The 26,880-nt window shown below is 47.6% G+C and overlaps 2 protein-coding genes across 5 annotated transcripts; one reads left to right on the top strand and one right to left on the bottom strand.

The window, feature by feature from the left end:
- The first annotated feature begins 52 nt into the window (after nt 1–52).
- Nucleotides 53–10,958, top strand: MTHFR (methylenetetrahydrofolate reductase). Of its 4 annotated transcripts, XM_086475953.1 has the most exons (12): nt 53–83; nt 2,722–2,973; nt 4,070–4,308; nt 4,622–4,732; nt 4,917–5,110; nt 5,588–5,838; nt 6,537–6,671; nt 6,972–7,152; nt 7,544–7,726; nt 9,137–9,238; nt 9,470–9,589; nt 10,110–10,958. In XM_086475953.1, exons 2-12 carry the CDS (start codon nt 2,732–2,734, stop codon nt 10,305–10,307), a joined length of 1,956 nt encoding a protein of 651 aa, XP_086332079.1. In that variant the 5' UTR covers nt 53–83; nt 2,722–2,731; the 3' UTR covers nt 10,308–10,958. The 4 variants fall into 4 exon arrangements, with proteins under 4 accessions (XP_086332079.1, XP_086332080.1, XP_086332081.1 ...); XM_086475954.1 differs by lacking the exons at nt 53–83; nt 2,722–2,973 and adding an exon at nt 3,068–3,883; XM_086475955.1 differs by lacking the exons at nt 53–83; nt 2,722–2,973 and adding an exon at nt 3,068–3,883 and having other exon boundaries at nt 4,070–4,302.
- Nucleotides 10,959–12,222: 1,264 nt separating this feature from the next.
- Nucleotides 12,223–26,499, bottom strand: C20H1orf167 (chromosome 20 C1orf167 homolog). The gene is made up of 20 exons (XM_086476256.1): nt 25,459–26,499; nt 24,877–24,920; nt 24,092–24,311; nt 23,740–23,915; nt 23,160–23,257; nt 22,605–22,791; nt 21,994–22,175; nt 21,478–21,664; nt 21,093–21,306; nt 20,321–20,502; nt 20,032–20,155; nt 19,513–19,655; nt 18,790–18,998; nt 17,882–18,026; nt 15,280–15,547; nt 14,600–14,708; nt 14,135–14,366; nt 13,891–14,026; nt 13,010–13,120; nt 12,223–12,282 (listed from the first exon to the last, which is right to left on the bottom strand). The coding sequence occupies exons 1-20, from the start codon at nt 26,497–26,499 to the stop codon at nt 12,223–12,225; spliced, it is 4,068 nt and encodes a 1,355-aa protein (XP_086332382.1).
- Nucleotides 26,500–26,880: the final 381 nt, after the last annotated feature.

Below are 26,880 nucleotides of genomic sequence, written 5' to 3' on the forward strand. Positions count from 1 at the left end.
CGTCACGTGACCCGCCGCGGCCGCCTTTAAGGGGCCGCGGGATGGGGCCGCCCGCAACGCGCCGCGCCTAACGCCGCCGGGAGGTGAGCGGGGCGCCGAGGGGGGGGGGGGGGGGGGAGGGGGAGGGGAAGGGCCCGATCCCTGCCGCCTGGGGAGCCCCCGCGGCGGGCCGAGTCGAGCCGCGATGTCAGGCCAGGCTGCCGCTGCGCCGCGGCCCAGTCTGCTCGCCGGCTGCTTCTGGCGCCGAGCCGCGCTCCCGGCGGGTTCAGCTGAGGTGAAGGAACGATCGCGCTGTGGCTTGATCTCTGCCTGGCCCCAGGCTGCGGCGCCGGGGCTCCCCCGGCAGTAGGGTCCCCCCGGCGCTGCTGGCGCCCCTTCTCCCTTGGCAGCCCCTGAGGGTGCCGGGCTCTCCCCTGGCCTTTTCCCACCGGCCTTTCCGTGGCCGTGCCGCTGCCCCGCTGGCCAGGCAGCGGACCCAGCCGCGGGCCCCTTGTCTGCCCCGTAGGGCTGTCGGCCCGGTGCCATGGCCCAGGACAGCAAGGCCCTGGACAAGTCCCTTGCAGGCGTGCACGCCCCATGCGAAGCCTATGTCTGCGCAGCCGAGTCTAGCTTGGGTGGTAAAACTAAGCCTAGGAGGATGCAGACCTCCGCGCTGCGTGTGTCAGCTCCAACCCAGCGAAGCCAACAGTCACCAGCACCATCGCATAAACACAACGGGCACATCCACGGTGATCAGCATCAATGTGCTGGGCCACAGATCTTTGCTCTGAGCTCTGCAGCATGGTACAGACAGGGGAGCAGGAGTGCTGACCCCATGGAACTGATGTGTGTTTAAGATTGTCGTATTTTGCAGCTGTTCTTGTTATTTATAAAGTCTTTTTGCAATAACTGCAAGCATCTACCAGCAAATCTGTGATGCATCTGATGGTAAAGAAACTGCTCCAAATGCTGCCTGTAGACAAAATTCAAGTGGGGCCTTTCTCCTGTCTTCATGGTTCTGGATTGCCAGTGAGATAAGGGCCTTTCCTCAACAGCAAGTCTCATTTTACAGAGACATTAATACGTGAACCCTTCTCTTGTGATGCACGTTAAAAACAGAGGTCCTTTGATTTGCCTAGTGCTGTGGCATGCTTGCTAGAAGTGAGAGCTGACTGCATGTGATTTTGTGCCACTAGCTAGATCACCAACATATGCTTTGAGATTATTTTCCCAGATTAATGCCACGTGGATGTTGGGCAAAGTCCTTTGAGAGAGCTTGGTCAGGGCTGTTGCTGTGCACCCAGTTGCTTTTCCTTCACTTGTCAGTAGGTCTGTTCTGCTGATTTTTACCATGGCCTGCTATGCTAGTACACAAGCGATTTAAGCCTTCCTGTTGGCAGCAGAAGGCTTGTGCTCCTTTCTCATATCTCCTGCCAGCTGGGGAGGTCCCCAGGTGATAAAAGTAGACTTTCTCCCAAACTGGTATTGCTTCATTGGCAACTCAGTGTAAACAGCAGAAGATGAGTTCAAAGTCTTCTTAGATGACCTAAACGCACAGAGCTTATGATAAGGACAAAGTGTGCACTAGCTCACAGAGCCATTTCCTCCAGAATGGGCTCCGATATTACATAATGCTCAGACAGCCTGGTGCTTCCCAGTGACAATTTTAAGTTTTGGCAGGTACGTAAGCAAACAATGTGGATACAGATTGTATGGCAGCTCTTCTCTAATTATCTGTAATCGCTACCTAATTTTAAAGGCATAGAGCAAAACACTTTTGGGAGTTAAGTGGAGCTGGGCATCCTAGACCCACTCATACCACTGACTTGCAGTGCTGTTTTCCTTTCTGTGAAGCCAAACAAACACAGCTGATGGTGTTGCAAGGCAGGGAGAGGGGATGGTCTCTGCTGACCTTGTTTCCAAGCAGCCACAACTGGTGAGGAAAGGAACATGAACAGTGTATCTGGTAAAGGAAGGAGCCAAGTGTGTGCAGTGGTATTGGCACAAGGGACAGTTGTCTGTGGAGATAGTGTGTCTTGTGGAAGAAAGCTAACAGTTAGAAATACAACTGTCTGGTGCCAGGAAAGACAAAAACAAAGGATGGTATTTGAAGGGGTGGCCTGATCAGAGAGGATTCTTCACTTTTTTTTTTTCTGACATAGGAATAGTTTGTGCATTCTTGTGTACCTGCCCCATTAGCACTTGTTCTTCTACCTACACTGTAAAAAGCACTACCCTTAGGGAACAAACACAGAATGGAAACTCTGAAGATGCATACAGTCCAAGGAGCAGGTAGTGTAGGGAGAAAAAAACCTCTAAACATCTGCTGGCACATCCAGCCCAAGGCCACAAGATTAAAGAGGCCCTCACCTGATGCACATGAGTATCGTGGCTTGCTAAGTTGTAGTCGGGGCAAAAGCAATGTTGACCTGACTCCTGACAGCCAAATTTGACCCAGCAGGCACAGAAGAGCTGCATCAAAGTGGCGTGAAGCCATCTGCTGTGTTATTTCTCTCAGCACTATCTAAACACGTGCTTTTTGTTGATTTTTCACCAGATCCCCCACTACAGTGTTTAGCGAGGGCTGGCCTGGCAAAAGGGACTCCTTGATGATGATTAATGTTGGGTCTTGGCATAGGCTTCCTTTCCATCATCTGCTGCCCAACCCACCAGTAACTGCTCCTTGCTGAGATCTGTGCCCTGTCTTGTACCCACTGTGCTCCTTCTGTTCCCCTCCTCCAGAGAGCTCACCATGGTCAATGAGACCCAGCATACCTGCAGTACCAGTTCCAGCTCCAAGTCTGATGCTGGCAGCAGTAGCGGGAGTGAGAGCTCCAAGGACAGCTCACGCTGCTCCACCCCTGTCCTCGATGCTGACCGTCATGAGCGGCTGCGGGAGAAGATGCGTCGACGGCAGGACTCTGGAGACAAGTGGTTCTCCTTGGAGTTCTTCCCTCCACGCACAGCCAATGCTGCTGTCAATCTCATCTCCAGGTGAGGGCTGCAGGGTGGGAGAGGGGAGAGATGAAGGGTCTTTGGTGGAGGGCTGGGAAATAGCTAATGAGGCAGGCTCTGCCCCATGCTCTGTCTCCCCTTCCAGGTGACGAAGCAGGTAATGGGGCTGTGCTTTCCTGCTGAGGAGGGTAATGGACACCAGGTAACTTGTCTTCCTTGGAGGCCCTGAAGAGTTAAGTGTCACGGTGGGGTTACTGAGGGGGCCAGACTGTTTCCCCTCTCCCATGCTCTGTGAAGATGGAGCAACCCCACTGTCATACTCTGGGGCTGAAGCAGAATACTGGGGGGCAATAGAGCAGAAAAGTACCTATTAAAAGCAGAGAATATTAACTGATGGACATTTTGCCCAAGTCTTTGGAACAGAGACTCCCACTTGTTTTCAGAGTCATCCAGCCACTATGGTTTGTGCTTCTGTTACTGAGGATTACAGTTTTAGCCTCTGAGATAGATGTCCTCAGAGCTAAAGGTTATCCTGGAGCCCTGTGGGCAGCCCCAGGAGCCACCATGTACTCACCTGGAGGAGAAGAGGGAGTTTCATAACTCTTTGCTGTATGCCAGTGCCAGGTTTACTTAAAACAGAAGAGCCTGTTCCAACCCAGAGCAGGAGAGAGACAAGTTAGGGGAGGCTTTGTTTCTTCTGTTAGGCACACTTGGGAACACAACAGAGATCTGGTCCGTCTTTTCATATTTGTGGCCTTTACAGTTAAAGCTGGGAACAGAAGGTTGCAGCATAGTCTCCCGTCTCAAAAGGAATGGGACTTGCATTGCTGTCTATCAGAAGACCTATCAGTCTAATAGAGCATGCTGAGAGGAAGTTTATTCTACAGAGAGCACTTGAGTTGTCTGTTTTTCAAAGAGATTGTAAGTTCCTCCTCATACGCCTTAAAAGGTTAGTTTCCTTATTTACATTGGCCACTTGCTAAACTCCTAGTTCAACACTTTTCTTCGTCTCTCCTGCTGCTGTTATCCAAGCTTGCTCTGTCTGTTGCTGGCCATCCAGAAGTGAGCAAGATATCCCAGGCAAAGAGAGAGGAGTTGGCTACATGGTAGGCTAACACAGCTTTAAAATCCACAGGTTTGACCGCATGGGAGCAGGTGGTCCACTCTTCATTGATGTGACGTGGCACCCTGCTGGGGACCCAGGCTCTGATAAGGAAACATCTTCCATGATTATTGCCAACACTGCGGTCAACTACTGTGGCCTGGAGACCATCTTGCACATGACATGCTGCAATCAGACCAAGGATGACATCACAGGGCATCTGCAGAAGGCCAAGCGGCTTGGGTTGAAAAACATCATGGCATTGCGTGGAGGTGAATCCTTTTGTCCTATGATGTGTAAGGCCGAGGATCTATTGCTATCGCATTCCATTCCAGGGTAAAAATGGAAAAATATGATTTAGAGGCTCCTTTCGCTGCAGGAATTAAAAATTGAGACTGCATTTGACCCGATGGCTTTGTTAGCAGTCCTTCCAGCTCAAGGGTAGACAAAAGCAGTCCATGGGTAAAACTGCAAACTTGGAGGTTTCATCTTGTCTTCCTTTTGATAGCAGGAGGTTTTCACAGCACTAGCAGATCGGAATCCAGCAAACAGTTGGAGAGAGCTGTGGGTTTGTTCTCTTTTCAGATCCTGCCGGTGAGGAGTGGGAGGAAGAAGTAGATGGCTTCAACTATGCTGTTGACCTGGTTAAGCACATTCGCAATGAATTTGATGATTACTTTGATATCTGTGTGGCAGGTAAATGTTTTCATTGCAGAGTGTGGGGTAGGGTCTGAGATATGGAAATGAGCTCACAAGTCCCTCTCTAGACCTGGGCTGTAAGTGACAGTACAATCAGATTGGCTGCTTTCTAATTTCTACCATGTTGTCCAGACCACCAGGGTTTCACTTTTTTTTTTTCCCCCTCCCCTTCCCCCCAAAGGCTACCCCAAGGGTCATCCTGAAGCAGAGAGCTATGAGGCAGACCTGAGGCACCTGAAGGAGAAAGTCTTTGCTGGGGCAGACTTCATCATTACGCAGCTTTTCTTCCAATCAGAAACCTTTCTCAAGTTTATGAAGGACTGTCAAGCCATTGGCATCACTTGCCCCATTATTCCTGGCATCTTCCCCATACAGGTGAAATGCAGTAATTCTGATCTGGGGAGGGAATAAGGATCCAGGATGTTAGGTGTTTGTGGGTCAGGGCCTGAGTGTGGTCTGTAAATATCCTCCACAACATTTCTGGGAAGTGAGAGTGCTAAACATGAGAAATCTGTAGATGGTTTGCCAAATTAAACTCCTAGGCACGTAATAACAAGCTTAAAAAGTTTTCTCTGCCCATATGGCAAAAAGGGGTATAAAGTACAATGGTCTTCCAGTCCTAAGATGTTAGTCATCACTGTCAGTATGCTGGCCTCAGGCAAAGAAATGGGAAGAAATCCCCTGAAGTGGCATGACCAGACTGTGTTACCATGCTAGAGATGGGGCCTAGGAGTAGAATCCTGGAGCCCCAGTTCTAAATCTTGTGCCACAAAATTGAGATCAAGTACCTGTGTTACTGGGATATGAGAAAAGGGCCTTGGAAAAATGAAAATCCCCTACATCCTCATCCAGGGTTACCACTCCCTGTGCCAGCTGGTGAAGCTCTCCAAGCTGGAAGTACCTCAAGAAATTAAAGATGTGGTTGAACCTATCAAGGACAATGATGCAGCTATCCGGAACTACGGAGTGGAGCTGGCAGTGTCCATGTGCCGGGAGCTGTTGGATAGCGGCATGGTGCATGGGCTCCATTTTTACACCCTCAATCGGGAAGTGGCTACTACTGAAGTCCTTAAGCGCCTGGGCATATGGAAGGAGGACCCCAGGTAAGCAGAGTATGCTGGCTTCTGTTAGTTCCTCTTTCACATACATCCATCCCATCTACTGGAAACTGAAGCAACGGATGGGTTGGCACCTCTCTGCTGCCTCTTTAAGCACCTTTTTGCATTTAGAAGTTCACACTTCCTGCAAGTCTCTGACAAAAGCTAGAAGGAATAAAGGGGACAGCTGAAGGAAGGATTTGTTTTAAAGTAGCCTGTTCTTGAACTTTAAAAACCTAAACTCTTAGAGCTGCCACTTGGAAGAAACATGTTTTTTGAGGTCTATCAGAACCCCTCTTACAGGCTGGGTGCTATGTAAGCTCCCGTTGTGGATTTCTAGGGTTCTCTGCAGCTGATAAAGGGAACGTGGACTTCTGAGTCCACAGGCTTCAGCATAGACAAGAGAAAGCAAAGGAAAATGGATAGCTGTTTTCTTGCTAAAAATCTCCCCTACTTCGTATAATTTCAGGTGTCAGTCCTGTACTCAACCATTTAATAGACACCTACTGAGCATCCTGTGAGGGGACTGAGTGGGAAAAGATTTTTCCATAAAGGAAGAAGAGTTTTCTGTCTTACTTCTTGACAAACAGAACTCTTCTCAGCCCTGTTACTTGCTCTCCCCAAAGTTCTCCAGGGGAAGGGCTTCCAGCCTTTAGTGGAAAATCAGCAGAGGAACTGTGTTAACATCTGCTCCTCCCATGCAGGCGGCCTCTGCCCTGGGCAGTCAGCGCTCACCCCAAGAGAAGAGTTGAAGATGTTCGGCCAATCTTCTGGGCCTCTAGGCCAAAGAGTTATATCTATCGAACTCAAGAATGGGATGACTTCCCCAATGGCCGATGGTAAGCAATGGCAGTGTGGTAGAGGTCTGGTATGAAAGCCTGCTCCACAGTTGGTCTCTGTCATTACTGGGTGCCCTGGGCATGCTTTGGGCTTGACAGAACAGGTGGCTTCTTAACAAAGTGGTCCCTGGTGGCTGGGACTTGAATGAGGTGAGGAGAATGACACCAGGATGTCGAGGCTTTTTGTCTCTAAGTGGATTTTGCTGGATACTTCTCTTCCTGGGTGGCTGTTTTCCTGCATCACAAAATCAGCTCATCTTCCTCAGTGGCATGTTAATCCTGTGCCTGCTCCCCTTACAGGGGTAACTCCTCCTCTCCAGCCTTTGGGGAGCTGAAGGACTATTACCTCTTCTACCTGAAGAGCAAGTCTCCCCGGGAGGAGCTCCTGAAGATGTGGGGAGAAGAGCTGACTGGTGAGGAAAGCGTCTTTGAGGTGTTCACGTGTTACATCACTGGAGAACCCAACAAGAACGGGCACAAGGTGAGTGATGGCACAGGAAGGGATGATCAGCATGGCACAGACAATAGTGCGTATTTCCTCTTGCTCCGGGTTCCACATTGTTCTTCTAAACAAGAGCTGGTACTTCCCTGTCTGAAAGGACTTGCAGGTAGTGGCTGAAGGGAATCCAACAGCCAGAGCTAAGGCTCAACACAAAAGGAAAGCTGCCACAGTGTGACAGGACCAGTACCAATAGACTTCAGCAGTAATTCTTAGAGTTGAGGATATCCTGCCCCTTGAACCAAACCTGGAAATTCTGTCCTGAAGTAAGTGTGTTTGAGACCATTAGGGCACTCCTGAGCTCATTCAGCATCCAGATGGTAACAAAAGGGTTGTTATATCCATTGTGAGCCATCTTTTCTCCTCATGGTAGGTTACGTGCATGCCTTGGAATGATGACCCCCTTGCCACTGAAACCAACCTTCTGAAGGAGCAGCTGGAGAAAGTTAACAGACGAGGAATCCTGACCATCAACTCCCAGCCAAACATCAATGGCAAACCATCCACAGACCCCATTGTAGGCTGGGGACCCAGTGGGGGTTATGTCTTCCAAAAGGTACTGCACTACTCTGGGCTAGGCAGCAAAGTTATGTGACCTAGTTTGGTCTCTGTTAGGTAGAGAGGTCCTAGGCTTTCAACCAGATAATCCTTCTGCTTGCTCCTTATCTTAATGCCTTCTTGCTCAAATAAGGCAAAGCTCCTTTGGTGTCTTAAGAGACAGATTATGTCATCTCTATGGCTTACTTCATAGTTGTTTTCCCCACCTCAAAACTTCTGTTGAACACCTATAGTTACCAGCAAGTAACTATTGGTAACTTCTTTTTAGAGCAGGGCTATGGAGTTTAGATACAAACACGTGCCTGCCCATTGCATCTGATCGCATTCAGTGATGCAGGATGCAGCCAGGTTTTTCATAAAACGGGAATCAATGAGGTAGTATCTCTCCCATCCAGCTTCTCATGGTAATAACTGAGCATTTAAAAATTCCCCTATCTGTCCTTCTCTAAGGCAGAGTTTTCCACCAATTGCCCCCACCCCACAGCACTACTACTGTGCTGCTCAGACAGCTGCCAGGTTCCTTCTCGAGCCTGCGATCTGTCTTATCTGCCATGCCTGCCTCCTACTGGCACGCATTTTCAGGCCCTAGAGCCTTGCCACTAATGGCTGTGATAGGAATCTCCCATCAAGGTAAATACCAAGCAAGTGGCTCATACTAGGAAACAAAGCAGCCTTGTTCAAAAGCGATCCAAACCGCTAAAGCCATGAGACCAGCAGATGGCAAATGCAGTTATGTTTTCAAAGGAAAAAATTCCCCCGAGGTGAGGGGAAATCCATCATCTTGCACAATAGCCAGGAAACGGGGGGGAGGGGAAGCAGTTGTTGGCAGCAGCCAAGCACAGAGCAGCGGTAGATGGAGCAAGTACAGAATTAGGTTGTATAAACACACCGGGAGAACTGCGAACAAAAGATGAGGACAGGGCATGGTAGGGTGCTTGGGAGAGCCCAGCTGAGACTCCCGCCAGACTGGGCTGCCTTGGCAGCACGCTGCTGTTCATGGGTACCATGTGAAACAGAGGTCAGGCTCAGGCCTTTTCTGAGCACTCTGTCTGGCTTCCCAGGCACAGCAGTTGTGGCTACATTCTCTGGAGCTTATTCCAGCCTGTCTGCTTATGTGGGTGCAAAACAGGAAGCTGGTAGCTTTCCTGAGCTGGCTGCTCCTTGGCTGTTACCTCTGCTCTCCCCACTTATTTTTTTTTTTCCCCCCAGCTCTCTTACTAATTTGCTCTGCCCTTTGCTCAAGCCACCTCTGTAGTATGTTTCTGGGAATGGACATACAAGTCTTAGGTTGCCTGGCTTCCAAGCAGCCCAGACTGTACAGCTGTTCTCTTGGTTGTCTGTATATGTCCCAGCCCTGCTGTGAGTAAAGGCTCTTACTCTCTTTGCCCTTCCCCATCCCTCCCTGTAGGCATACCTAGAGTTCTTCACCTCCAGTGAGATCGTCACGGCACTGCTCAAAGTGCTGAAGAAGTATGAGTTGCGAGTGAACTACCACATTGTCAATGTCAAGGTAGGCTGTTAACTGGACGTTTTCCTTTCACCACCTTTAGAGAGAGGCAAATACCAAAGATTCAGATATCACTATGAACAAAGTGGGACATTAAGGCTGATGAAGGGGAAGGGAAAGTGAAGCAAATCAGCTGTCTGATCTCTTAACAAGGAGAGGGTAAATGCACTTGTTCCAACTCACTCAATCCCTCCTTGAGCAGTTGCTTCATAAAGGTTTTCCTTCCTTTGGCAGGGCCAGAATATCACCAATGCTCCAGATCTGCAACCCAATGCTGTCACTTGGGGCATCTTTCCAGGCAGAGAGATCATCCAGCCCACTGTAGTGGATCCTGTAAGCTTCCTTTCCTGGAAGGTGAGTCCTCCTTCCTGCTGGATACATTGCTGTGATACCCTGGGAGTTCAGTGTCTGGTTTGGTTTTAGCTGTGACGCTTCTCGCAATTGAGTACTGTTGCGATATTAGCTTGCGGAGGTCCAGGTATTCCTCCTCCTGCTCACTTACTGTAAGGAGAACTTTGCTCCATCAAGAGCTCTTCACAGACACCGAGTGCCCAGTAACAGGAGGATTGGGAGCTACCAGTGTCACTGTACTGGGCCCCAGAGCTCTGGGCAGTAGCTCTCCCTCGCCTCTTACACACACAGGGGCAGTGTTGAGCCATTTTACTGCAAATACGTCTCCTTTCAGCTCTGGGTACTTCCCACTGACTGGGAAGCATGAGGCTCCTTGCTCAGCTCTTGTAATGAGAAGAAACAAGCCACAGGCTGGCCAGGCACCTGTGACACGGGTTGTCCTAAATGAAGTAATATGAAAATGCAGCTCTGTAACATGTGCGTTACACCACTGCCAACGTTTGGGTTTTTTTCCCCTTGGCAGGATGAAGCATTTGCACTGTGGATAGAGCAATGGGCCAAGCTCTATGAAGAGGAGTCACCCTCTCGTATGATAATCCAGTACATCCATGACAACTACTACTTAGTCAACCTGGTGGACAATGACTTCCCCCTGGAAAACTGCCTCTGGCAGGTTGTGGATGATACTTTTGAGCTGTTGAACTCTCAGACTCAGCAGTGAAAACTCTAATCCCTTACTTCCTCCTTCCATCCACTGACTGCAGGGAGAGAAAAAAGCAGCTCCTGTGCTGATAGTGGACCGCACACTCCCAAACACAGTGACCAAGCTAGCTCTCTGATCTACTAACACTATATGCTCTTCTATCCCCTGTCCCCTTCTCACTGAACAGTAGCCAGAACTACATAAACCTCTGAGCTGAGGCTCTAGACTGAGCTTGAAGGCCAGCTCTGCAGGATGAATAGGTGCTAATCATGGCTATGTTGATTACAGGAGAAGTCTTGTGCATCAACTCGATAAAACTCAGTGGGATTCTGGTAACTTTGTCATGCCAGAAATGCTGCCTTGGGGGCAGAAACACTCCTGTCAGCAGTGCCTATGCAAGGAGACTATTTCAGCAGTCACCAACCCTGAAAAAACACTCAAGTTGCTTTACATTGCACTCCTAAGATTTATTTCTTCATAACTGATCATATCATGCTCTTTTGCACTCACTCCAGAAGAAGGTTCAAATTTTCTCCCTAACTTTTCTTTTATTGTATTTCTTGTTTTCTTTTTAATAGGAATATGTGAATTTTACTTCTGGATGAAACTGAGTAGGAATCACACTCCTCCTTAGATTAAGTACAATAAAATACACAAAATATGACTGTCTCTTGTACTAGTAAGTAGCAAAGACTCATGTTTGCAAACTAATGAGCCTGGCACAAGGGAAAATTTTAGAAAGAACACTTGTTTATGGGGCAGCTCTGCCTCTACTTTCAACATGTGCCCTAAGTAAAGTCTGGGCAAAGGACCATGGTAGAGCAGAGAAGGCTTAAATCCTAGAATTTACCTTTGGCTCAGTTCTGCAAGGTCACAGGAATTTTGGTGGTCCTTTTCCACCTATCTTTCCTGACCTAATGACTCTGAACAGCCTTAGGCCCCACAGCATTGAAATAAGGTGTTGGGGGAGCTACGGAGGCGGCTTTGTGTGCTTAACAATCCTGCAAAGCTACCACAAACTAAGAAAACAAGACCTTGGGGCAGTTCCCAGTGGAATTTTGTGATCCCTGCCACGCTGTGAGCACCTCTTTCAAACAAGCAAGGAAGAAAAGCTTTTTCCAGATTCTTCAGACCCTCTCATTACAGCTGTCTGAGACTGGGCTCATATATCCAGGGTAATTACAGGGCATCAATCACAGAAGCAACTAATGGGAAGGTTGGGGGGTCAGACACGCCTGTCTTGCCTCAGCAAAGCTTTTGGTGCTCAGCTGTTCCCAGCAGGTTTCTTCATCCCTAGCCCATTCAGCACAGAAAGGAACCAGCAGGAAGCAGTCAAGGGGTTGGCCACCCACTGAAAGGCTTAATGAAGAGCTGATCGACCTAGACAGGGGGAGGAGGTGGGAGCCATGTGGGAATCCCCAAATCTAAAAGTAAACACCTGTGTTCACACCTACCAAGGACAGTCCAGACTTTGGAATCAACAGGATGGGGTGTCTGCACAGGCAGACTCCTGCTCATCTCTTTAAGACTGGTGTATTTGCTTACTCTCCCCTGCATGACACTAAAATCCTGTCCAGGAAAAAACACTGAGTAAAGGGAGAGCCTATAAGATGAGTTTTTGACCTTTAATCATAACTCCAGCAAAATCAGGGCCCGGAGGAAAAGGGAATGCAACCTCAAAACAAAAGGGAATAACTTCTCAAATTTGTGCCTCTAGGGATGTAGGAGATGAGTCCTTTAAAGAGGAATTTTCACTAGGTACCATCTCTTCCTGGTTGTCCTTTGGCTATCCTTTGGCCTGCAGCACTGCTGTTACCACGTAAGCAGAATGTTCGCTTTCTTGATTGTGCAGGACCAGCTCTTTGTTGTGACAGCCAGCTGTATGCTCCCTGTGTCCCGAAATGAGCAGCAGCTGCAGGCAGGCCCCCACCATTCAGCAGCATCCTTTGTCCTTGAGCCGGAATGCTGTTAGCTTGCGCCACCTTCCAAAGGCCTTAAATAGTAAAGTGGACAAATCAAAGACTTGGGTTACCCTTGAGGGGTTGCACCCACCCTCACAGTACCCGTAAACACAGCTTTTCCTCTAGCAATAGCTATGCCAACTGCCTCACCAGTCACCCAGAGCTCTTCCCAGTCTCCCCTATGTTCCTGTAGGCAGTAAGTCAAGTGCAGAGTACAAATCAATGTGAAAAAAGGAAGACGAATGCCCCCTCTGGCCTCTAATTTCAGTACTTGCTCTCACCTCTTTAAAGGAGGACCTAATCCTGCATGGAACTTCAGGAGGCAGGCAGAGGAACACACTGGCTATTTGAGCTCTAAGGTTTTGCCTGCTTGCTCAAATTTATAGCAATTTGCCTGCCCCTGGGTGCAAGTCAGCACAGTTCTCCTGCACCAATGTGGAGCCTGTTTCTTCCCTGAGTGGGCTCTTGAGAGGCAGGGGATTAGTGGATTAACATCTCTGGTAACAGTGGTGAAGGGGGCACACACTGGGGAAATTGACTGCTGACACAAAGCTTTGAAAAGCACCCAAAGATGAACCCATGTAAAGCTGGAAGCTATTTCCCTTTGTTATAGGCAAGTACCATTCCGTGATGTATTCAACTTTTCCCTAAGCAAGTGCTTTGTAGAGGGAGATGAGACACAGGGAACACCAGTTGTCCCTTTGGGATGCTTTTTGCTCCACTGAGGTCCACAGAACTAAACCAGTCATAAATGCTTACCTGAGATAGCAGGCTCCTGGCTTCCTCCTCCAAAAAATTCTGCACCACACGGCTTTGCAAATATCGTCGTCTCCACACACTCCAGGCCTTTTCTATCAGCCGCTGCTGGTCCTGCCAGGAGAAAAGGCAGTGAACGGATTAATTGGGCTCTGGCAGGCAAACTACCTCACTTGCCTCTAGTCCCACCTTGCTTCCAGTTGCTTTCCCGGGTCCCTCTGGAATGACTTTGCATTGGTAACGAACAAAGCTGACTCCTAACAAAGCTCTTGCTGAACTACTGTCTCCTGCAAATATTGTGGCTAATTAAGTCACGGTACCCTGGGGAAAAGACAGTGCCCCATCAGCCCAGCACAGCTCCTCAGGGACTATGGATGTGCTCACTATATGTGTGTCATCTCGTCCCACGGGCAGGTCAGAGCACCTCTCACCCAGCTAGTGCCCAGGAAGCCAGACAGAACACCGGTCTGTTCCAGAGATGGCTAGGGCCTGAGCAGAAAGGGAAGCCAAACGACAGCCCTTGGTAGGCTGCGGACACCAGAGGGATGTATCAGAAACACAGATGAGAACAAAGATTGTAATACTTGCTGTGAATTTTTGCACAGGCTACAGACAATCTATAAAAATCATCCTGTCTCAGCTTCCCATCTGTAAGATGGGGCAATGCACAACTAAATATGTGGATATGCCAGTCTGCCATGCTGGCATTTCAAAGAGAAAGATGGAAAAAAGTAGCCACAGCAGCAAAAGGGGATTTCTGGTGCACTTGATACTTGTCAAATCCTCAAGTCTCATCTCCCAGGACATATGTGAGGCTACAAGCAGAGCACGCTTGCCTAGTAACACCCATCACTGCCCCCCTGGTGGCAGTACCAGACACTCACCAATGCCTGAGCCAGTATTGCCACCCTGCTGGTTTCTTTCCACTGGTGCCATAGCCTGGCCAGACAGCGCAGTCTCCTGTCACGCTGGCACCGGCGAATTATCGCCGTGCGATGCCACCACCTCAGGTACTTCCTCCTATACACAAGAGGGGAAAATAAGCTTTATCAGCCCAACAGCCCTACAAGGGAGTCCTTCCCTGATGACAGCAACAAGAGGAAGCCCAGAGCCCTCCATCGCACTTACCCAAGCCGCTTCTCATTCCACTCCTCCAAGTCCACCTCTGCTTTGTTCTTCTCAGTCCTTGCATGTGCAAGAGAGGGTCCTACCACACCAGGTCTCTCTAGCAGGTGAGGGAGCAGCAGTCTCTCAGCCCTGTTTTGGTTTCTGTAGATCACCAGCCAGCGGTGAATAGCACTGGAAAAAAGCCCAGAAGCGGCAGCTGGTGCTGAACACTTTTCTCTGCTTCTTCTGCTTTCTAGGAAAGAAAAGAGGAATTGCACAGGAGCTAACCTCAGAGCACGAGAGGGAGAGATCAGAGCTGCCATAAGCCCTTAGTCCTTTGGCTCCTGAACACAGAAGCAACCCACAGTCAGACTGCCACAAGCACCTACTCCACAGAGGAATCTGGCTGGCAAACACTACTCCCCTCCTCACTTACACTCCCCCCACGGCCCCAGAAAAGGAAGAGAGGAACGGGCATCTTCTTACTCATGGACCAAGACAGAGATATCTTCCTGCTCTTCCTAGCACCTATCAGGGTACTGCACTGCCGTGAGCACTGGGAAAAGGCAGCTGCTTTTGTCCAGTAGTTGCAGGCCTGCAAACAGAAATAACACGGCTGCAGCCAAGACTGAACACAATGCACACAGACAGCAGACATACAAACTAGCCTTACAGATACATTTATGTCCATATCCCTGCAGGCAGTTTAACGTGCTAGACCCCAGGCTGGAAACTCCACAGATGAGATCCCAGCAGGACTGACTCAGCCCTTCCAAATCAATCGACCTCTTTGTGGTTTGCTAGCTGGGAGTCTTTTGAAAAAAGCTGCAACTCTGACAGCTTGGTCTGCTCTGCAGGGACAGTGATTATCCCATCTCATCTTTGAGCAGAGAGGAAGGAGTGCTCTTGTCTCTCTGGTCAAAATGTCCCCATTCCTTATAGCTGTGCTCCAGATGGTTGCTGCAATCAGTGCCAGATTATGGTGATGAAATTGCAGGCACAGCCTGTAAATAATTTCAAGGCAGGGACTAAGCAGTAACCACAAACCAGACTTTTTATACAAGCCTTGTCACTGTAGCTCAGTGCCTAGTGACCCAGCTGAGGCCTTCGTGAGAGAACAAGCAGTTAAGAATAACTCTGTCATAAGAACCTTCATTTTTTCTTACCTGTTTTACCATAGCCACAGATCCCAGGTGCAGGGCTTGCTGTCCTCTTGAGGCCAATCGCCAGCGGTGACAAGCTTTACCCCGAGAAGGTTCCTGCCACTTGTGGTTTCTCTCTCCCAGCACATGCTGCTCAGTTCTCAAGAATTTCACCCTCCATGCAGTAAAGCTCACAACTAGGAGACGGTGCTCTCTGACCCTTTTAAAACAAGAGAGGGCTTCGTGCTGCCTCAGTCTACAAGCAGTGACCTGGGCCCAGGTGACTAGGCACCTGAAAAACAATACAAGCACAGAAAAGCAGCAGATGCCTAAAGTCGCATTTGCATGTCAGCACCAAACAGGCTATAGACCAAATTCCACCTTCTCACCCCACCCTGTAGTGTCACATTTAAGTGGTCAAAGCAAGCGAAAGAGCACTCAGCAAGAAAAAAGGCTGTTCCTACTATTCCTTCTGCAGGAAGGATATTCTAAGATTTATCTATCTTTCTCCGAGTTACTTATTTTTCCAGTGCCTCATCCTTGGGAGGTGTAAGTTCAGGCTCCTCACTATAGTTTCTTTCTGCTAAAAACTTCCCCTTGTTTTACTTCAGATCCCCAGCACTGTTACCTCTCAGCTCCTCAAAGCCCAGGAGTATGTCTGCTTCCTTCTGGCCATTTTAACATTTCCTCCTCTTCAAAGGCCTCTGCAAACTGAATGCAATGCTATACTATGTTTTAACTTTGCCTACAAAAATTGCTTTTCCTAGGCTGCCCTGCCACTACACATAGTTGATCCCTCAAAGTAAGAAAGAAATTAAATTAGTCAGTCTTCAATCTTTCTCTGTGCCAGCAGCTGCCCTTTAGGATGATGCTTGAGGAAGGCTTTTTCCTCACAGGATGAGAATAAAACTGCTACAATCTCCTTCAGTACAGAACCCAGCAGACTCCTTAAGTCAGCTTGCTGCAGAACCAGGCTGGATTTAAGACAGTAGCTTGTTGTCAAGATTCAGATTTTAATTTTTTTCTTGGCTGTTACAAACTAAGGGCCTACATATATGGGATGTACGGCTAGAATAATACAGCATCTTTATGGAGACAATTTTATTCCAAAAAATCAATGTCTACAGGCATTACTATAAACAATGCTGTAAATCTGCACCCACAATAATCTCTCTGTATCTTGCAGGCTGATGCACAGGAGGCCAGTCTTCCTCTGCAACCCCAGAAGCCAATCTGCTTTTAGCTCCTTGCTTATCCTTTTGGTTCCTTGTTCCACTTGGACTTTCATTATGCAAATCACCCTACTGCACCATAGGGCAGAGGTGTAAATATCCTCTGCCTGGCAGGCTTCTCTGAAGATCAAGAGACTCTATTGCAGGTTATTCTAGCATGAAAAATGCCCCCCTCAGAAGAGACAGAGCTCAGCCTGTACCGTATCCAGGTGAGAAATTAGAAGCGCTCTCTCATCAAAGGAGAGCTCAGAAGGAAGATTAATGGTAGAGACACACTCTACAGGAAGAAGCAACATTAAGGACTTCTCTCAAACACACTTCCCACCAGGGTGCCACCACACAGATTGATTTGCAGTAGAAAATGCAATTGGGTGGAGTGAGCACGGAGTCTAAGCATCACAGCCACTAAGGTTTTACTGGGTTTTTAGTTGCTCTTTCCTCTGCAGATCTTTGTCTCCTCTCAGCCTGAACCTGCAATTCAAAAGGAAATCTGCTAGGGCCAAACCTGCACTTCTCATGCCTTAAATGAATCCTTGGCATAAATAGTCTTATTCATTCTTATCCTCCTGAATTATCTGAAAGAGAAACACCTGAACAGTTCCTAGTTCACTGCAGCTGGACCCTTCGCTGCGTTTCAGGCAGACAGTAGCCTCACACAACATAAGTCAGAAACAAAACAGATTTCAGTGAGAAAGCTACTGAACAACAGCTAAGAGAGAAAAGAAGTTGTTAATGATTGGCAGCAGACACCTTGCTTTTCAGATTAAATTCTCGAGTTTTCAGGATCTGCACCACAAGATTAGACTCCAAAACATACTATAGCTTCACCTATATTGTAACTAACACCGAGATGAATTGAGTATCATGGTTTTCCCTTCACAGGCTTTACTAATACTGCTTTTCTGTAGGAATATATTGAACGCAATTTTTCACATTAGTCTAAATTAAAATCAACACGCTGTGTCCAGAATCTAAAAGATTCATGTTTGTGAACATCGGATCTCTGTAAGACCTCTGCCCAATATTCCTTTCAGCAAACACTGAATAATTCCAGTGGAAACAGGGCTTTCACTTTTTTTAAATTACAAAAGTGTTTGCATCTCCGTTGCTTAGTTTACAAATACCACACTGCATAACTAAGACTGAACAGAAGTTCTGGAAAGAAAAGAAGTTTTGAACGAGAGGAATGAGATGGTGAGTGTGAGGCTACGGGTAACAAACCCCTTAATGTAGAAGCACCCCCAGGAAAGCACTCCTACAGAAGCTCCCTTTACACACAAGTTAGCTGTACTTTCAAACCCAAGCTCTGGTCTGAATACACTGAATTCTCTGCTACATAAATTGCTCGTCACTCAAAGCTTCCCTTGGAAATGCTTTGAGGGCAAGAAACAAACCTGTGCAGGAGAAGACGTTTCCAAAATAAAGCAGCGTATTTCTGCTTTCTTGTTTGGCAATACCACGTCTGCAGGACCAGCCTCTTCTTCTCCTGGCAGCTGTGCTGAGCCCATCGCTGCTGCAGCTCTCTCACAGCACGCTTCCCTGTGAAAGAACACAAGAGCTTGCTGAGCTGAGCCCGAGATTTTTTTTTCCATTGCAGAGTCCAGACAAGAGCAGAGAACACATCTGCTGCCAACACCAAATGGGACCAGACTTTCTAAGATTTCCTGTCCTCTCTCTAGCAGCTGAAGAGACTCTTAGTTTTTTGTCTGCAAGGCAGTCAGGCCTTTTTCTTTATTTTCCCCCTTGCCTTTCCCCAAGCAAGGATTACAGATCACTCCCAACTTTTGACGGAAAAATGCCTTGCAGATGAGAGTGGGAGTGCTCCTTCCCTGGCACAGTGTAATTACTTAGCATTTAAAGCACTTGGAATCCCTTGAAGGACTGGATCAGGACTGTTAAGCATCCTCAAAAGATATAATGTGCTCCCACTGAAGCAAAGCCTGACTGTTGGGTCTGAGGAGACATGTTCAAGCTCAGAATGCTGCATCTGAACTCCACTTAATTCACCAGCTGCTAAAATGCACTCCTTTGGTAGCTCAGGTAAAGTGAGTTCCACCCACTTTCCAATCAGCTGCCACAGGAGCATCTCCCCTAGCATAAAGCACTACAAAACAGCAGGGCACGTGTCCTGCTTGTAACCACAAGACAGCAGTGACACAGGCACTTACTGACCCCTGGACTAGGCCATTCCAGAGGAGCAGCGCACAGTTACAACCAGAAGCAGGACTTTCTCCACCCCAGCCGTTCCCACAGCATCCCTCTCCTACAGACACAAGTGCTGCTGTAGGGTGCGGTAACTCACTTTGCCAGCAGGAATGCCAACGCCTCAGAGCATCAGCAGCCATCTGGTGAATGTGACATCTCAGTCTCCGGTCAGCTTCCACTTTCTGGGCCAGTCTCTTCCTCCACAGGCTGAAAGCCATCTGGCAGCAATGAAGTCGATGTTTTAGGGCTGCTGCTGCTTTTTGGTTCTTATTTTCCATGACCCAGTGGTGCCAGCTGAGAAAGGCTCTGAGAAAGACAAAGGTCATTGGACCAACTCTAGCAACAACTCACACAGATTCACACTGAAACTTTAACAATAAACATACACACGATGGAGTTTGGGAAATACATCTGATCTGGTAACATGCTTTCCCCATTAAATGTCAGGGGAAAGGATGGACAGGGCAAGTTCTTGGGACTAAGGTGTTCTGTCTTAGCTGTGCCAAGCGTGTTCTCTTCAACTTCTGAATGAGTAGAGATCAAGGCCAGTTCAGTGGACAGGAAGTTACCAGGGCTTGTTATCAGCAGGGCTGGGCTTGCTCTAATTTGTGAGGCAGCCCACCACACCAGAAACAATTGTATTCAGATACACTAATTTTGGAGCAGGAAAAAAGACAAAATAATGGGCTGCAAAACTCCTACTGAAGACAGAAGAAGATAGCTAGAGGAAAATTTTTTTTTAAAAAAAAAAAAAAGGAGGCAAGTGTAGAGCTCTCAAAACAGACAGCTTTAGGAAACTTCTGGAAAGCACAATACCTACCGAGACAGCTGAATGAGCCTGCAGTACTGCTGGGCCTTTATAAGTTGCTGAGTTTGAGCTGACCAGACAAAGAAGTACCTCTGCAGGCAGCGTTTCTCTGCTTGGTGCCAGAAACTCTTCACCTCCTTGTCAGAACTGCAGTCCTGTAATCCAGAACAGCAAAAAAGGGCCTTGAACTGCTGCTGTAACACAGTCACCCCATGCAGCTCAGCCCTTTCTCCTTGCTACTGTGACTTCTGTGATTGTCTAACTCCCTGTTGCTAACCCACGCACACCATATGAACACCCAGACATGAGGGTCTAATACAACCCTTTTAAATCCTTAACACGTGGCAAATTTCCAACTCGGCTGGTAAATGGCAGGGAAGAGTTAACCTGAGAAATGCCTCCATCTCCCAAACCTTCTGTCTGAGAGAGAAGAACAAAGAGAGAACAGCACTGAGACCTTCCATATGCTGATAGCGAAACCCAAAGGCTCTCCACTAAATTGGGCTGTGCAGAAAATGCTTGTGTATTTACATGCATTGCAACAGCTTTCAGCATTACCTCTTCCCATGCAGGGTAACTGGTGAGAGGCTGAACATTATTGTCTGGACTCTGCAGTGCCAAAGACTGGAACTGACCTCCCACAAACCAATTTGTTCTGCAAAACAAAAGTGTCAGAGGAAAAGGGAAAGAAAGAAGAGGATAAAGTATCCGGAAGGATGGTGTGAGGTGACATGAGGGACTATCCAGAAGGAAGGAATTCAGCCAGACCAAACAAGGGGCCACTGCTACCAGCATTCCAAAGAACCAGTCTCCAACTCACCCAGATCCAGTACTCTGTGGAGGAAAGGAGGCCTGCAAGTACAGCTCCCCACCCAGCTCAGCTGGCAGCTCTGCACGTTGGTGTAGTTGCAGGAAAGGACTGTAATACGGCACGTGCGTGACATCCTCAGCAGGCAGAATGCAGGAGCAGCTCTGCTGGCTGCTGTCACTAAAACTGTATTCCTGCAGGCATGGAGGGAAGAACATGCTGTGTGGTAAACGTCCTTGCAGTGGAATCACTCAGCTAACAGTTCTGACCGTGCCATTTACTCCTCTTTTTGGCAAGGATTCAGGGAAATCCAGGATACATCCAAAGGAACTGTAGGCTAGCAAGTACAGCTCTGGAGTGCAAATGTGTAACTGATGGGAAAGTTATTTCTATACTAATTATTTCTGTACTGAATAGTTATACAGTTATTTCTATACTGAGAAAAGGGGAAATGGGCACATGCACTTTCTCAGCAATGAGGCTTTTTGTACCTCATCCCTACCACCCTGCAGCCACAAAGAGGAGCAAGTGCACAAGAGAACCTCACTAGCTCAGCACCTCCCCGTATCACTAAATAATGAACCAGGAAGGACAGAGAAGTGACTTTAGAATTTCTGATTACAATTACACTTAAAGTCCAGGACCCTACAGGTTCAGTGCTTTTCAGGCCTAAATACTAAGCAGTTTGCTGATGACAGCATCATGTTGAAGCAGAAATTTTTCCCCTAAAAATCCCAGCAATTTAATACCTCAGAGCACTCTGGATGTATCAAGATCTCCTCACCTTTTCCAATGAGCTCTGAGAGGCCAGAGTAGCTGGAGCACTGCTGCCAAAGCCAGATGATGTTGAGAGGTCCTCAGAAAACAGCATGGCAAGAAGTTCTTGGTCAACAGTCCTGTGGGACTGCTTAGGACTTTGTTCAATTGTCTTCAGCTTTTGGTGCCATAATTTCAGAGCTTTTCTGAGTCTACACTGCTCCAAAGTCTGAGAGAAAGAACTGAGACAGAAGATAATCAGACAGTACAGTGACTGAAAAGGGATACCAGAGGGGGACACTAGTACAGACATGATGGATGATGGTAAAAGGGGTTCTTCCAGAAGGACTGGAAAGTCAATTGGACACTACTAATAAGGGCAGGGCTCTAGGAACTGGCTCTTCTTCACTCACTCAGCTCTGTGATGCTCGCACAGCCTTGCTTTCCACAGCAGATATACTCTCTGGAGCTTCACCTTTTGGCAGAAGTCATCAAAAGAGTAGCCTGTTTTCCTCGGAAACTGTCTCTCCACAGTCCACAATGGCTGATCTTCATGCCTCTTTGTTACAGTCTTGTCAGCTACTGAGCTTATAACTGGTCCTTAACCAGTTACAGAGAGTGACAAGAGACATTTGTCAGAAGGCATTCTGAAAGAAACTCAGCCCAGCCCAGCCCTCAAATCACTTCTTTTCAGTAAGGTTTAACACTTTCTGCTAGGTTTATGAAGCAGAGCAACAAATCCCCCTGGAGCTTCACTGACATGTTCAGAATAACTAGTCTTCTGCCCACTCTGGTTTGTTAATACCATGCATCATCTGAGCCTCTCTGTTATTGGGCTGTTTTCAGCTGTTTTTCACCACACAAGAGGAGGAGGAAGGAGCCTAAGGACCTCCACATCTTAGATTCTGCACAGATCCCAAGCTGCTCACCATAATGCTGCCTCCATTGTAGGAAGAAGTAGTTCACCATTGCCTGCTTATCGCCTTCTCTGACCTGCAGCATCTGAACCCACTGCTGGAAGTATTTCCTCAGTGATACTGCTCTGAGATGGGCCAGGTTGCACCTGTAAAATGCCTTCTGCTCAACAGTCTCCTTCCATGCACTGAAGCACCTAGGAATACCAAAGGAAAATAAAACCACATCGAAAGCCACATGTACAAGCTTGTGTCTGCTCCTGAGACTGGGTTTAGTTCAGGAAAGACAGAAGCTGTCGTCTTCTGAACATCTATTCATTTACTTGACTAAGAAGCCACTGGCATGCTTAGAGCACAGCAGCACAGTGGGTGCTTTTGGGTTTGGTCTTTAAGGACATCAAAGGTCAGGACCAAAAAGCTTTGGCAGTGCACAGCAGGCAAGTCTTAACATCTCTCATGGCCTTTTCATGTTTCTATCCCTACTTTCATCTTTATTAACTCCTAAAACAAAAGAATAGATGGCTTTAAGATGGGACCACACATCACTGTCTGGGTTGGCTCTGCCATTCCTTGGACTTTCAGAGCAAACAGACTTTTCACGTGAAAAACAGACCTCATCAACTTACCGGGAGACCAAGTTTCTTTGGACCCGAGCCGTCAGTGCTAAAATCTGCCCCATTTCCAAGCATCGGGAACGCCACAGCCAGAAAACGTTTCGTAGCTTCTTCTTTTCCAGGAAAGCATAGGCTTCCAAAAGCCTGGCTTCCTCTTCGCTCAGTAACTCTTTCTGCAGGCGCCACAGTCTGAAAGCTGCTGTGTTGCAGGGCAGGAAGAGGGTGACAGAAAGAAAAGTAACTTAGAAGAACTTGAAACAACTTAGTGTCACACAGCAAACATTCCCTGGCTGAAGTCCAGCTGTCTGAGAAAGGGCACTTAAGGGAGACAGCTCATACTGCTGGAGCAACAGCATCTGCTGCAGCTGAATTAAGTCAAGGAACAAGGCAAAAGGTGTATGACATGGCGAGTGGGCCACCCTCCACCATCACAGATGCTGGCCCAGCTACTTGCAGGATCAGGTTCTGAAAGAGTCCGGTCAAAGCAACAACTAGACACAAATCAAGAAACATGGTGAAACAGTGATTACCCCCAGGCTGTTCCAAGGCTACGGAACGTGTGCTTACCAGCTAGCCGCCTCATATCTCTGATTGCTTGAGCTCTCCAGCAGAACTCATCTCCTCTTTGCCTACGATGAAGCTGTGTCCACAGTCCTCCCTCCACCCTGAAAGAGTCACAAGCATGCTTTAACATCCACCTGTCCAAAGAGGCACTTGGAGAACAGAATCCAGAGCCTTTCTTCTCCCTAGGTAGCTCTCTCTTTTTGTCTGGACTTGTTCTTCTGCCTTCAGAATCAGAAGACACAACAAAAGGTTTTTCTTTTGACACCTCTACTGTCCTGCTAGAGACTGTAGTATTGCCTCACTCCAATCTCATTTACGCCTGTATCAATACACAGGTGATAGCTGAACTCAAGAAATAGTACAGGAGTATTTCTGTCAACACTCAAATCAGACTGAAAACACTAGTGCACAGAAGCTCTGGAATAGGATTGTTTAGTTCTTAAAACTAAATTACTAATTCTTCAAGTGCTTATTTGCAGCAATACATTCAAGGACCTGGAAACAAGTTTTGAGAAAAATTTCTCCCTATGTTTGTAAACCTCCACTTGTCCAAGATAACAGAAAGAGAATGCTCTCAGCTTACCTACAAGCCTGCTCAGCCTCCTTCAAGGATCCTACTGTAAGCTGCTGCTGAGCTGAGGTTGTCATAGTTGCTAATCTTCCTACTTCAAAAAACCCCACTGATGGACTTCGGGTATAAAAATATGGCTCAGGCTTTGGAGCTTGCTGCTTGCTCCGTTTTGCCACAGCTTTCTTCCACTGAAGGAGAAACCACATGATTAGAACAAACTGCAGGCAGAGTATCAGAGTCTACATCACTGAATTTCACACAGGGTACCCCTTCCTCCTCCCTATCCAAATAGGATTTCTGCCTTCTCTGACTGCACAACAGAAAACTCAAGGCACCACTTCTACTGTCCCCAGCCAATCCTCACCCTGTGGAAGCTGACAGCTAGCAGAGCTGAGGCACGTCTCTGTTGGGCTACCTCCAGCTGCATTCTCCTCTGGTGCACAGCCCACTGCAAAGCATCAAGGCCTTTCCGAAGTAGTTGCTGTCTGTAAAGCTGCCTGGCTGCAGCCCTCTTCCAGAAGACGTGTCCCCTCCAGGCTTGGAAAAACCTAGTTAGCATTTGTCTGTCACACAAGTGCTGGAAACTTAAAAAGAAAAAACAAAAGTGAACTCCAGTTAAGAGAAAGGAAAGTTAAACACAGCCAGGAGGTGGCAATCAGAGTTCAGCCATCAAGCTGAAAAGAGATATTTCAAATCATCGAAAGAGTGAAAAAAAATGCAGCCTCACACCAAATTAAGGTTCTAAATTGGTAGCAACCTGACACACATCTTATCCACAGGTCACAAATTTGAATCTCATCTCATGGATAAGCCCAGTTCCTTCATTAACTATGCAGTGAGCACGCTGGAATTTGCTGCACTGAGGAGTAGCACATATGGTACCGATGCTTTTTCACTGTTAGCACCAACCAAGGTTGAATTTAGAATCTAGAATTTAAAAGAAAGACAAATTATTTTTCAGAGCATGCTCCGTTCTAGATGACATCCCTTTGAAAAGAAACAGATGCAGCCCCTGAGCCAACCATGGCAGAATAATGTAGGTTAAGTCCTAAAACAAACATTCCCAGGAATGTGGCTCCTTAGCCACTTTCCCGCAGTTTTTCTCCTGTTAACTACCAGCATACTCACACAAAAACACAGTCTTTTTACCTTTGCTCATTCACCTTCAATGACCAGAAACTGTTCTCCAAGACCTGCAAACAGACAAAAGATAGTAACTCACACGATTATTCACACTACTCTACTCTGTTGAAGAATTTTATGTGTGCCCAGCATGGCATTTTGGATGGAGACCAGAACAGCGCTGCCTCAGGGTAGTGCATTGTCAGACGCCTTTGACACTGCCCCCACCATTGTTCTGTGAATACTCTTCCATGCTTCAGACATGGAAAAGTACAACAAAACCGAAATCACGGGGCCCTGCAACTATGCACAGAGTAAAAACCAGTTTAATGCTTTCCCTCTGCATGTAGCTCCAGAGAATATAATCAGGTGTTTATGTTCCCAAGTTAGCAACCTGGTCTTTAGGAAGAAATATGTGAGACAAAAAGATGCATATGTTGGGATGGAACAGGACCATAAGAGAGAAAAATCTGGCCATTCAGTGCCAGAAAAAAATACAGGACAAGCATCCCCATTACTGTTGTACCTCAACTTTGCACTTCTAGCATGAAGTGGAAACAAGCACTAGTATTTGCGAACAGGGATGCTACACATTGAGCATGCTCTCACCTCTCTGGACACAGCTTCCTGGGTCTGGCTCCCTTCTTCACAGCACTGTGGTTCTTTGGCATTCCTCTCCACAGAAAGTTCTTCAGACTGGGCGAGCTTGGCATCAGCTTCCCAATTCATCCAGCTGCTTTGGTGGGAGTATTTGTTTCTCCTTCCTTCTCTGTTCACATTCATACAGTCTATGCCAGAATATTCACCAAAGCCTTCTTTGACCTCAACACAGAAAGGGCTGGACTGGTTGCTGCCCACCACAGCCATTCTTCTAGCTGCTCCTGATCTAAAGTCACATACCTCTTCTGACTCTTTGCTGGACTTAACATGAGGTTCAGACTTGTTGACTTCTACAGATTTAATACTAAGCTGCTGGACTGGTCTAAACTGTTTATCTCCAGGAGGAGAAGTGACTCTCACACACACTTGTCTTGGAGTCCCATACATGGCTACACCAACGTTCATCTGAGCCCCCCCCAAATCTGTCTCCAGTGACACCTGCAGACCCTCTGGATACAGACTGGCTGGAAGGTCTCTCTTCCAAGATACAGCACACGGGGCTGCCCTATTATATGTCTCTTCTCCTTTAAGAACCTTTTCAGGGGAATGACGTTTTGCGTGAACATAAAGACTACCAGTTTCCAGAGTTGGCTTTGCCTGGGACTGGCATTTGAAATAGGGAGAGCAATTGTAGGAGGAATCTACTTCTGTATCTGCTAGCCTGCCACAGCCCACACCAGAAGCGAGGGTTTCTGGTTGGAAGTCGCCTGAAATTTTGGTTCTCCACGCATTCAAGTCAACATATCCATATCTGTGAGAGACAGAGAGAGGTTCTGCATGACTGAAGTCCCTTGTCACTGCACTAAGGCTCCAGTCTTTAGCAAATGGGACACCCCATTTCAGTCTTGCCTGAGCAGCACCAGTCTTTACTCCAGCTAGCTCTTCTCCTGTGCTCAGGATACTGGGAGGTGAATCATCAGGGGAAAAGCACAAACTGCCACTGACTGCGGAAGACTTGGGCTCCAGGGGGAGGGAGCCCCATATCCCCATCAAAGCAATTTCTTGCTTAAGCCTCTGGACTGAAGAGTACAACCTAGCAGAAATCTGTGAGGATTGCAGAAGAGCCTGAAAGGACTCCAAATTAGATGGACCGGGATCCCTCAAGGTCGGTGCTGAACTATGACAAGCATTCACACTTTCACTTGAGCTCCTGGAAGAGGGACACACCACTAATTCAGGCCTAAGAGGGGAATCTACAGCATGAGATGACGAACATGCATTGACCAGTGAAGGGTTCACAGGATCCATACAAGAAGCAGCAGGAGGCTGATGCTGTTGTTCTTCCACTGGATAGTCACTATTCCTGTTCCTGCTTTCTAAATAGCGACGGCAAGCAGCGTGTATGGAGCAGCCACCAGCTGCCTTTGCTTT

This window comes from Leptosomus discolor, chromosome 20 (genome assembly GCF_034619465.1).
Source record: "Leptosomus discolor isolate bLepDis1 chromosome 20, bLepDis1.hap2, whole genome shotgun sequence".
Classification (NCBI taxonomy): domain Eukaryota; kingdom Metazoa; phylum Chordata; class Aves; order Leptosomiformes; family Leptosomidae; genus Leptosomus; species Leptosomus discolor.

What these genes read in the sequence shown, in the direction of transcription:
- MTHFR (XM_086475953.1), top strand. Translation starts at nt 2,732, where the DNA reads ATGGTCAATGAGACCCAGCATACCTGCAGTACCAGTTCCAGCTCCAAG. An exon ending in CATCATGGCATTGCGTGGAG is followed by an intron (nt 4,309 to 4,621) that starts GTGAATCCTTTT and finishes TTCTCTTTTCAG; the next exon opens with ATCCTGCCGGTGAGGAGTGG. An exon ending in CTGGCATCTTCCCCATACAG is followed by an intron (nt 5,111 to 5,587) that starts GTGAAATGCAGT and finishes ATCCTCATCCAG; the next exon opens with GGTTACCACTCCCTGTGCCA.
- C20H1orf167 (XM_086476256.1), bottom strand. Translation starts at nt 26,499, where the DNA reads ATGGGGATATGGGGCTCCCTCCCCCTGGAGCCCAAGTCTTCCGCAGTC. An exon ending in AGGAAGCTGTGTCCAGAGAG is followed by an intron (nt 24,921 to 25,458) that starts GTGAGAGCATGC and finishes GTCTGTTTGCAG; the next exon opens with GTCTTGGAGAACAGTTTCTG. An exon ending in AAACGTCTTCTCCTGCACAG is followed by an intron (nt 15,548 to 17,881) that starts GTTTGTTTCTTG and finishes ATTGTTTTTCAG; the next exon opens with GTGCCTAGTCACCTGGGCCC.